This window comes from Triticum aestivum, chromosome 3B, assembly GCF_018294505.1.
Source record: "Triticum aestivum cultivar Chinese Spring chromosome 3B, IWGSC CS RefSeq v2.1, whole genome shotgun sequence".
NCBI lineage: Eukaryota > Viridiplantae > Streptophyta > Magnoliopsida > Poales > Poaceae > Triticum > Triticum aestivum.
In genome coordinates this window covers 77,355,556-77,366,965 of record NC_057801.1, presented here as the reverse complement: position 1 = coordinate 77,366,965, position 11,410 = coordinate 77,355,556, and the positions used below count along the sequence as shown (strand labels likewise).

At 44.1% G+C, this 11,410-nt stretch overlaps 1 protein-coding gene across 1 annotated transcript; it reads left to right on the top strand.

Moving 5' to 3' along the window:
* Positions 1 to 6,311: 6,311 nt before the first annotated feature.
* On the top strand, positions 6,312 to 10,986 carry LOC123068710 (39S ribosomal protein L47, mitochondrial). Its single transcript, XM_044491331.1, has 3 exons — positions 6,312 to 6,655; positions 9,084 to 9,241; positions 10,533 to 10,986. The coding sequence occupies exons 1-3, from the start codon at positions 6,484 to 6,486 to the stop codon at positions 10,638 to 10,640; spliced, it is 438 nt and encodes a 145-aa protein (XP_044347266.1). The 5' UTR covers positions 6,312 to 6,483; the 3' UTR covers positions 10,641 to 10,986.
* The last annotated feature ends 424 nt before the right edge of the window (positions 10,987 to 11,410 follow it).

Sequence of the window (11,410 nt, the reverse complement as noted above, 5' to 3'; positions counted from 1 at the left end):
ACGAGAGAGAGGGGAGTGCATCTTCATACCCTTGAAGATTGAGAGTCGGAAGCGTTGCAAGAACGCGGATGAAGGAGTCATACTCGAAGCGATTCAGATCACGGTGGATTCCGATCTTAGCGCCGAACAACGGCACCTCCGTGTTCAACACACGTGGAGCCCGGTGACGTCTCCCATGCCTTGATCCAGCAAGGAGGAGGGAGAAGTTGAGGAAGAGGGCTCCAACAGCAGCATGACGGCGTGGTGGTGATGGAGTGGCAGTACTCCGGCAGGGCTTCGCCAAGATCTTAACGGAGGAGGAGAGGTGTTGTGGAGGGGAGGGGCTGCGCCTTGGATGTGGTGCTGCAGCCCTCCCCTCGCCCCTCTATTTATAGGAGAAGGGGGAAGGGGAGCCTGCCCCTCTAGATGGGATCTAGAGGGGGGGCGGCGGCCAAGGGGGGAGGGGGCTTGCCCCCCAAGTAAGGGAGGCGCCCACCCTTAGGGTTCCCCCCAAACCTAGGCGCATGGGCCCTAGTGGGGGTTGCGCCCAGCCCTCCAAGGGGCTGGTTCCCTTCCCTCTACAGCCCATGAGGCCCTTCGGGACAGGTCGTCCCTCCCCGTGGACCCCCGGAACCCCTTCGGTGGCCCCAGTACAATACCGGTATGCCCCTGAATATTTTCGGTGACCGTATGACAACTTCCCATATATAAATCTTCACCTCTGGACCATTCTGGAACTCCTCGTGACGTCCGGGATCTCATCCGGGACTCCTAACAACATTCGGTAATCATATACAAATCTTCCTAATAACCCTAGCGTCATCGAACCTTAAGTGTGTAGACCCTACAGGTTCGGGAATCATGCAGACATGACCGAGACAGCTCTCCGGCCAATAACCAACAGTGGGATCTGGATACCCATGTTGGCTCCTACATGTTCCATGATGATCTCATCGGATGAACCACGACGTCGAGGATGCAAGTAATCCCGTATACAATTCCCTTTGTCAACCGGTACGTTACTTGCCTGAGATTCAATCATCAGTATCCCAATACCTCGTTCAATCTCGTTACCGGCAAGTCACTTTACTCGTTCCATAATGCATGATCTCGTGACCAACCACTTGGTCACATCGAGCTCATTATGATGATGCATTACCGAGTGGGCCCAGAGATACCTCTCTGTCATACGGAGTGACAAATCCCAGTCTCGATTCATGCCAACCCAATAGACACTTTCGGAGATACCTGTAGTGTACCTTTATAGCCACCCAGTTACATTGTGACGTTTGGTACACCCAAAGCACTCCTACGATATCCGGGAGTTGCACGATCTCATGGTCTAAGGAAATGATACTTGACATTAGAAAAGCTCTAGCAGACAAACTACACGATCTTGTGCTATGCTTAGGATTGGGTCTTGTCCATCACATCATTCTTCCAATGATGTGATCCCGTTATCAATGACATCCAATGTCCATGGTCAGGAAACCGTAACCATCCATTAATCAACGAACTAGTCAACTAGAGGCTCACTAGGTACATGTTGTGGTCTATGTATTCACACATGTATTACGATTTCCGGATAGCACAATTATAGCATGAACAATAGACAATTATCATGAACAAGGAAATATAATAATAACTATTTTATTATTGCCTCTAGGGCATATTTCCAACAGATAGGGCATCTGTTGAGCAGCGTTTTTGCCCCAAAGTGCCCAAAATTACCCCTTTTTTGACACGACCACGTTTTTTCATCATATGTTGGAGATACTTTTAGAGCAATTCTAAAAAAGTCGTCATATGGCCCCGATCGGCATAATAAATGCCAATACGGTGATTTTGGGAGTAGATTGACATATTTTATGGAGCTCACTCCATAAAACGACTTTGCAACCTCCATATTTGAAGGCTGGGGTGGACAATATGGAGCATAATCCATAAACGATACGCAACCCACTGGTGGCGGAGCGGAACGTCCCGTCGTATATGTCGCGCATCGGCCAGGCGAATTCTTCCCGTGGCACACTAGTCCCTGACTCCTCCCGTGGCGGCGGCGGATCTCTTGGGAGCGGCAAACCGAGCGCATCCCGTGTCGTCGGCTCCTCCAACAATGGCGACGTATCTGGCAGCCGCGGGGGAGCCAGACTCCTCGCTTGGGTGAGGGGGGTGGCGGAGAGGAGGATGCCGTCCCCGTCAAACCTCTCGTTCGGGTGAACGACGTAGGCCTCGTCATGTCCCAACCGAAGCCTGAGCCGGAGGTAACGCTCGAGGACCCAGTTCATGCAGTGCCCTCCCAACTTGCTATAAGGCGTGAATCATCCGTGAGTATAGCCTAACACTCATCGAGAAGGAGTAGTAGCAGCTCGAGGCTAGCGCTCGTGAGTCCGCCCCCTACGCCTTGATGGAGAATATCTCCCCGCGGAGGAGGAGGATGACAACGAGGGCGATGAGTAGACGACGCTCGGTCACCTAGTAGTGTAGATAGTATAGGTAGCAAATGTCGAGCCACATTGCTTGGTTGAAAATGCTGTTAGACGACATTTGTAGTGGCAAATTATATGTAACTAGTCGACAACCCGTGCATTCGCACGGCTAGATTATTTTTTGGTTTTAGTTCATAACATTTGTACTAATCATAATTCGTAGAGGCATGCAATTAGAAAGGAAAAATGTAATGGTATATGCCCTATTCTTTTAAATAAGATGCGTACTGTTTTTACACAATAACAATCTATTCTCATTCAACATCGCAACTTTCATGGAGCTTATATATAGGATTCAGGAAACACAAAGCTCAAGAAAATATTCCAGCAATGAGCTCATGACTTTACATAGATGCTTAATTATTGATTTATATGACACAGCTGACTGTATCAAACAACGTAAAAATAATCTTCTATAAGGAAAAATTGTCATTTGCAGAACAAAGAACTGATTATTTGTAGATATTGTACCTTTGCAGAACATACATTTCGGAAAGACACAACCAAACCTGAGTATACATACAGATTTCTTAGGACTCAAAAACTCATCAATCCATTTTATGGATCAAAAACCATTAGGGCTTATTGAACCTAAAAAAGTGGATGGTTGGGCTGGCAATTAGAGACCTAATTTAAAACACCGCAACAGTGTGACTTTAGATGTCGAGTCATCAAATGTTTTGAAAATGTATCATCAGATAATAAAGAGTGATCTAAATTTTCCACCTACCGAACCTTACAAACTTTAAAATTGGTTGTAACATTATTTAATCTTTGATCATAATGATAGCATTAGTCAGTGCGACGTTGGTAATCTTCTTGATAACTACCTTACAGATATTCCGAATAAAGTCAAAATGGCAAATTAATAAGTAATATATAAACACACAAAAATCTCATTTGTAAGAAAGACACCAATAATTTTAGTGTGCATAATAGGACGTCAAATTCAAGAATCATGAGATACAATCAGCATTTGAGTGGCTCCAAGGTCAAACTAAGGTACGATATATATGCCTATGGGTGAAGCAAGACAACACAAAGGTATGAGGAAACAATAATCAGAGTGCAGAAGAAGTGGTAATAATATGTAGGTTAGGATCCAAGCTGATGAATTGTGCATTATGTTGCACTCGCAATCTGGTTTTATGAAGCACAATGTGCCATCGACAATGCATCAACTAAATAAATATCCATAACTTATGAAGATGTAGAGCATCTCTAGCAAATACCTGAATTTAGCGACACAAAACTCAATGTAATAGCAAAAACTATGGTATTTTTTCTATCAATATGCCTGCTGAAACGTCGAGCTAATTATACATTTTTGGACAAAAAGAGCTACTCATATTTACTGTTAGTTTGGTAAGGTATATATACTTAAAGCTCATCTTCCATGTGACCATCCCTCCATATTTCTTAGACTTATGGTTCTTCTTTGTAAAATTAACCTGTTTGCAAAAGTGAAGGAAATGCAAAATCATGAACTGAACTGGAGGTCTAGAATATTTAGAAAAATATATATGATAGCGAAAGCATGAGCCAAAAATGCTTCTAAGGCCCTCGCATGAAAATATAAACATATAGTTGATATCTAAAGATCACTAATCTGAATGGTAGCTCTGAACTATGACGACCAAAGCATCAGATACAAATTCTTTTAAGGTGCTTATTACATTGTACCACTACGAAATTATTATAAAGTACAGTGCCACTTTTATTTGCTTTGCAGCAGCTTTGAGGTCACAAACACCCGTATTAGAGTGTGGATAAGCCAACAAAAACGTTGACCAAAATACCAGTCGATCGGGCTGACCAGACCAGACCATACGGAAAGGAGTAATTTCTTCTGAAACTTGCACTTGGCAACATGCATGGGCAGACTACAGCACTACCCCTCATGGTTTTTGGACAAATGAACCTGTGAGTCTGGTCTCTGGTGATCATGGTGTACGCCTGCTGTAATTATAAAAGCAGCACCAGTCTTGTCTCCATGTAATCAACGACCAATTAGAAAATCATAGTTATAATCGGCTCTGCCTTTTCATGAACAGAAAAAACATACAAATATTTTTTGTGAGAAAGAAGGGAGTAGGAAACATGATTAGATTGTGAGAGGTAATGCTTAGATTGAATCCTGCACATCAATCTACGTACAATCAAATTCCTGTACATCAGTGCAGATGACCCGTACCTCCACATGTATGTACAATAATCATGACTTGCATTCCGTAATGAACTGGATGGAAGCAGGTTGTGCAAAACATCATGTACGACAACACTGACTGAAGCTATCCCAGGTTTTCATCATGGTCATGGTGTCGACTGTCTTCAAGACCGCCTTGCCTCTGGAAGCTTGCTGTATTACTTCCTTGGGGCCTAACTCTTCATCTGGCCGAAACTGCAGCATGGACTGGTACAAAAAATTTACAGCTGATGCATCAGTGTGTGCCTTATGGCCATCCATGCTGGCAATTCCGCGCCTGCGCTTCCAACCTCAATCTGATATGCCGACAACAGTGTCCGACACGACTGCATGCATACCCATGACACTGATCATGGCTGGGCACATCATTGAAGAAGAGAGGGAACAGGAGGGCGGCTGGGACATGTAAAAAGGAAAAATATTAATCAATGGCATTGCATGGCACCATGGCCGTCCGCCATTGTAAGTTGCCGTCGCATGTTGCAGAGCGCTTGGAGGCAGCAGATGGAATACTACATCGATGGTGTTCTTTTCAACCTGGCTTTTCCTGGACAAAATCAGAACACACAAAGATGCTAATGAAAAGCCTTGCCATGGCATAACAGGAATCGACCAGAGGAGGATCAACGAACAACCTTGCCATGACAAAACAGGAATCGATCGGAGGAGGATCTGAGACCCGTGATTCGCCGCTGATAGAACTCGCCGCCGCCAGATCAAAATCAGAACACACATGGAGGCAAACAATCAGCCTCGTCTTGCCATAACAGGAACTGACTGGAGGAGGATTTAGGAGGCAAGATCCGCCGCCCATTGTGAGAGGTAACACTTAGATTGCATCCTGTAGTGGTGAAATTGACAGAAGGAAATACTGGGGCCAAGGGAAGAGAGGTGATTTGTGGCTACCAAATCAAATCTGAAGGCTAAATTTAGTTTCCTTTGCTGAGTCCTGAGATATTAGAAGAGGGGCTGCCTATCGTTCTTGAGAACATGAGATTTTTCTGTTGGGTTAACGAAGATGAAGGAGAGTCGTGTGAGGCTAGGACATAGGCAAAGAGCATCTTCAATCTGCTTTTTGTAATAGTTATAAGGATCTTCAGTTTTTTCTTTTGATAAACTAACAATCTTCAGGTTTTTTATAAACTAACGATCTTCAGATGTGCTACATCACACGGCTCATAATTTGGAGTTTATTTATTTATTTTTTCAACGTGGGTACTTTGAAGGAGCCATCGGAAGATCTCGACCGTAATAATTTGGCCCCACCAGATTAACGGCTCCTAATTATTGATTAACGTGAGAATTTCTTGGGAGTCTGTAATTAGTATAGGTATAGATAGATAGATAGATAGATAGATAGATAGATGCGACGAATTTTGGCCAATATTATAGTTTCTTTGGATTTTATCATGTGTTCATTCAAGCGTTTGATATGTCCAATTTGAGCTTAAATTACCCACGCATTTTTGAAGAGAATGACAAAACAAAAGATCAAATGAATGAAAAGATATGAATGAAAGATGAGGTATTTTTTCGCAAAAAAAGAAAGCTAAGGTATGGTGACTCTGTCTTTTTTTTTTTAAGATTTGGCGACTTTGTATTAGGTGTGCTGCGGCTGTTTGTGACAAGGCTGCGGCCCGTCCACGTGATTTTAGCGGCCCGGACGGAACGAGCTCGCTGCATATTCTGATTCTTCCCCTTCCCCCTCCCTCCCGTGGCTCGCCGCCGCCACCGCCAGCTCGCGCCCCGTCTTCCTCTCCCCGAATCCGCCCATTCCGACCCCCTGATCCGCCGCGCTGCAGGTCCGCGATGCTTTCCCTGTCGAGGACGCTCGCGAGGCGGCTCTTCTCCACCGCGGCCGCCGGGTCCGAGGGCGCCGCCGCCGCGTCAACTTCGGTGGTGAGGAAGGCGCAGAACCCCCTCGAGGAGTTCTTCGAGGTCGAGCGGAGCACCGCGGACGACCAGCCCGCTCCCCACTACGGTACGTGCGTCCAGCATCCCTCCCGCTCGCCCCGACCTCCATGTAGTCATGTCATAAGCCGCTGCTGCCATTTCAAGTTTCCCCCCCCTTGGGTTGGGACCATAGTCGAGTGATTCACAGCCTGTTGGTAATATAGTTAGTTGTTCAGTTGGCGACTGGAGTCATGGCTTGTCATCAGTGGCGAAGCAGCTGGGCAGGCCGAGCTAAAGAAAAAGCACAACTTTTTTAGGCATTAGTCTGAGAAGCTTTTGTTCTCACTGAATTTCACCTTCTGTCTTAATGCACGAGTTACTGACAAGATGATCTTCTTACATGAAAATGCCTCTTGATACACCAATAAAAAGAATCTGTTCATCTTCTATTACTACATGTATATGAATGAAACGCTAACAAAATGCATTAATTCACGCTCAGTTCAACCAATGGATTCAAAAACACACTGCTCCAGAGATAATTAGAAACTACCCAGTGGAGTCACGAGATGAACATCGAGTTCTACTCGGCATCGGCAGCAGATGGGCTGTCCTGGTTGGCAGCGCACGGACTGCAGCGGTCAGCTGAGGCAGGGGTCCGAGGCACCGTTATAGGATCCCGATGGGCAGGGCCAGGACTGGCTGCCGCGGAGGTTGGAGCCAGGAGAGACGTGGAACGGCGCCACGACAAGATCACGCGAAGGCAGGCGGGTAGCGGCAGGGGGGACTGGCTGTGCGACGCGAGATGCCGGCGGCGGCGACAGTAGTCCTGGCCTGTATTCTTGTGCGAGACATTCGACGCTTCGATCAAGCTCTTTGTCTCCTGGTCGCTGTGGTAGACTCACTTGGGCTACGAAGGAAGGATAGCATAGTTAATCTAAACCACGAAAATCCTGGGTAGGCCACAACCCAGTTTGGCCCTAACTAAGCTCCGCCCCTGCTTGTCATATCACTACTGATTTCGATAAAGATCATTCATCTGCTGATATCCTCCTGATTTTTTTTGTTAGTCTTGGATACTGGACCCAGGGAAATTGCTATTTGTTATAATGCATTTTAGCTACAGATGTGTCTTAGATAAGATGTCTTCCAGCTGCTCTCAAGTATAATATAGACTGTCCATGATTCTGTCTCGACTGGTTTTGTCCAAGTTATGTTTGTGGTCTTCAGTATTTTAACTCATGGCCAGTTGGGTATTTTGGTTGTTGCCGTTCATGTCTAATGGCTTGATAATGGCGGCTTCTTCTTTATGAAAAAATCCAAGAGATGTTTGCATATAGATTCTTCCAAAGTGGGATCTGCCCTTCCGTTCACAGTTAGTTTACTTACTTTCGTAAGTGCTGTTTAGGAGCCTTGGAGAACATATTCTCGAGCACTTTTCCTTGTACTGGAAGAATGGATGGCTGTGTAATCAAGGTTTATGAGTTGACGAGTCGACGAGCCGTTCCGAGGTTGAGACTCATAGACTAATCGTGACTAATCGACACTAGTCGACACCAAAATTGCGACTCATAGACTACTCGTCACTGAAGTTTAGTCGGCCCTGGAGTTGAGACTCAGAGACTAGTCCTGACTAGTCCTTTGACTCATAATCCATGTATGTAATTCAGTTGCTTCCTGCAATACACATATAGACGTTCTAGAAAATTATGGTTTGCTGTGAATTTGACAACTTATCAAACAGCAGCTGAGCTATGTTTACTTGGCAATTAATTATAGACTACTGCATGTTTATAAGTAACACCTAGCATTTCGGCGTCTGTTTTGAGATTCTTTGGTTGCGACTTGCGAGAAGGCAATGCTCAAAAGGTCATATGCTATTACTTCTATACGTGTTTAGTACTTTGGGATGAATTCAATTTTCTTTTCATGTTGCTGTTTATGGTCACACCATAGCAGTATGATTTTGCATTTGTTAGGTGTGAAGGATTCTGCTATGAGCAAATATAGTTACACCTCATTCTTGTCAAGAAAGTTTTCATGTTGCTGTTTATGGTCACACCATAGCAGTATGATTTTGCATTTGTTAGGTGTGAAGGATTCTGCTATGAGCAAATATAGTTACACCTCATTCTTGTCAAGAAAGTTTTCATGTTGCTGTTTATGGTCACACCATAGCAGTAGGATTTTTTGCATTTCTTAGGTGTGAAGTCTTCTGCTATGAGCAAATATAGTTACACCTCATTTTTGTCAAGAAAGTTTTCATGTTGCTGTTTATGGTCACACCATAGCAATAAGATTTTGCATTTCTTAGGTGTGTAGTCTTCTGCTATGAGCAAATATAGTTACGCCTCATTCCTGTCAAGAAAGTTTTCATGCGCTGTTTATGGTCACACCATAGCAGTAGGATTTTGCATTTCTTAGGTGTGAAGTCTTCTGCTATGAGCAAATATAGTTACGCCTCATTCTTGTCAAGAAAGCTTATGAGTGTTGCCTTTTGTTTCATTAATTGGTAGGTCGTGGTTGGAAGGCTTCTGAATTACGCCTGAAATCTTGGGACGACCTTCATAAGCTATGGTATGTCCTTCTAAAGGAGAAGAACGTGCTTATGTCTCAACGCCAGATGCTAGCTTCAGAGAACATGCATTTCCCAAACCCAGAGCGCATTTCCAAGGTATATCTGCTGCCACAACCTAACGCCATTCCTCAAGCAATTAACTGCTTATTACTGCATATTTTGGTTCTGTGTCAACATAACCATTTCTGTGTGCAACAAGTTTTGATTTCATGAAATAATTGTATCATACTTTTTGTAAGATGTTTGCTCACTCCATCTGTGGATGGCAAGCTGTGCCCACTGCAAGTCCAAATGTTGCATCTCTGAACCCCTGCTATGTCTATTTAATCACATGTTTATGATAATTGCACATTTTTGCTAGTTAATAGAACTGCAATTGGCTCTAGTTTCATGATGGATTAAAAGTCAGAGATAACATTGGCTATTCTACTGGTCCTGTGAAGTTACTCTATTGAGTGACCAAAATAAGTTGTTCTGTCTTCTTGTACTGTCCTTGAATATCCTTGGTTCTGACATCTAAACCGTGTAATCAAAGGTATTGTGCAGTGTGGAATGGTGCTCAGGAACAAATGCCTTCATGATAAACTAAACTAAAGAATAACATTTCTTTGCGGCAGCAAAACATTATTAGTTCTCCTGCTTTCGTAAATTAAGCTACATGGACATGGTGGAAAACAATTTATGTTTGCAGAATTAGATATTTTTTTTTTGAATTCATGGGTGTCTTGGGCACAGTAATAAAAAAAATTCTTTTCCAAAACGGTAGTTCATTGGTAGTGTTCAACAATGGTGCGACTTGGTCACTTTCTTAAAGTTATTTTGTGTTCAGCACTGGGCACTTGCTTTTCAATAAATAATGAGTGAACAGTAAGTCAACGATTTGTTGTCTGATCACCTTTTCAGTCTGAAGATATGGCCTGCTTTATAGATATGATTTCATGCATGTGGTTCTTAAGTGTCAATGTGACTCCAAATTTCTTGTCATCGGTATATTTTTTTTTCAAGGCATCTTTTCTGTTGAAGACTCAGTTTACTACTGGGCACGTGCTTTTCAGGAAATAATGAGTAAACAGTTACTCCCTCCGTTCCAAATTACTCGTCACTGAAATGGATGTATCTAGAATTAAAATAGATCTAGATACATCTATACGTGCGACAAGTAATTCGGAACGGAGGGAGTAGTCAACAATTTGGTGTTGGTGGTCTTTTCAATCTGGAGATATGACATGCTTTAGGATACCATGTCCTTCATTTGGTTCTTGGCAATCGTCAATGTGGCTTAAAAGTTTCTTACCAGTGCGCACATTAGTGCAGTTTTATTTCCAAGTTATCTTTTCTGTTCCTTAGGCGGCACTTGACTCGCCCAGCTATTGTTTGTTTGTTTCAGGTGAAGAGATCGATGTGCCGGATCAAGCACGTGCTGACGGAGCGGGCCATAGCGGACCCTGACCCGAGGAGGACTGCGGAGATGAAGCGGATGATCAACGCCATGTGATCCGCTCGCGTCGCGCCGCGCTTCAATGTCTTGGAGCAGCAGCAGCCGTAGCAGCATTAGCATCTATCTACTAGAAAGAAAGAATTTGCTCGCTTCCCTTCTTGTGTTGTATGCCTCCCCCCATGAGATGCATAAGACCAGTAATCCTTGAGACACCTGTGGAACGCCATCGCCCCCGACAGTTCCGCGGATGAACGTCAATGCACTTGTGTTCGAATAATTGCAACTGTCCTTTTTCATTTTGTGTGTGTGTGTGTGTGTGTGTGTGTGTGTGTGTGTGTGTGTGTGGCAAAGTAGCATCAAGCTGTTTGTTTGCACAATGTGATATGCATGTCCATTGGTCTCATTTCTGGCTCTGCGTACCCAGAGCTTCGTTTTCAGTCGGCCTTGAGGGTGAGAGCGGCCCCTTTTGTTCATTCATTCATTTAGTCGTGCAATGTTTTCTTTTTAACATGTCGCATGGATTAGTATACCATGTACTGAAGGCGTGAGGTTTTCGTGGATTATTAGTGGTATATACCTGGGCATGTCTCGGGCTGCCCATGGCCAAGGTATACTCATACTACTTTATACTGTGAGATACCCTAAGTCGTGGACATGAATATGATGCAGTTGGGCCCTAAGTCGTGGACATGAATATGATGCAGTTGGGAATGAACTGAAGTGAAGTGAGCATTGCATTGCATTTCTTTCTTTCTTTCTTCTTGGTTTCTGAAACGAACATTGCATAGGTTGGTGGAGCGGAGGCGCTATATTGCCAACCCCCTCTG

Excerpts from the sequence above, each read along its gene's own strand:
- LOC123068710 (XM_044491331.1), top strand. The coding sequence starts at position 6,484 with ATGCTTTCCCTGTCGAGGACGCTCGCGAGGCGGCTCTTCTCCACCGCG. Across the intron at positions 6,656-9,083 it reads CCAGCCCGCTCCCCACTACG|GTCGTGGTTGGAAGGCTTCT; the intron begins GTACGTGCGTCC and ends ATTAATTGGTAG. Across the intron at positions 9,242-10,532 it reads ACCCAGAGCGCATTTCCAAG|GTGAAGAGATCGATGTGCCG; the intron begins GTATATCTGCTG and ends TGTTTGTTTCAG.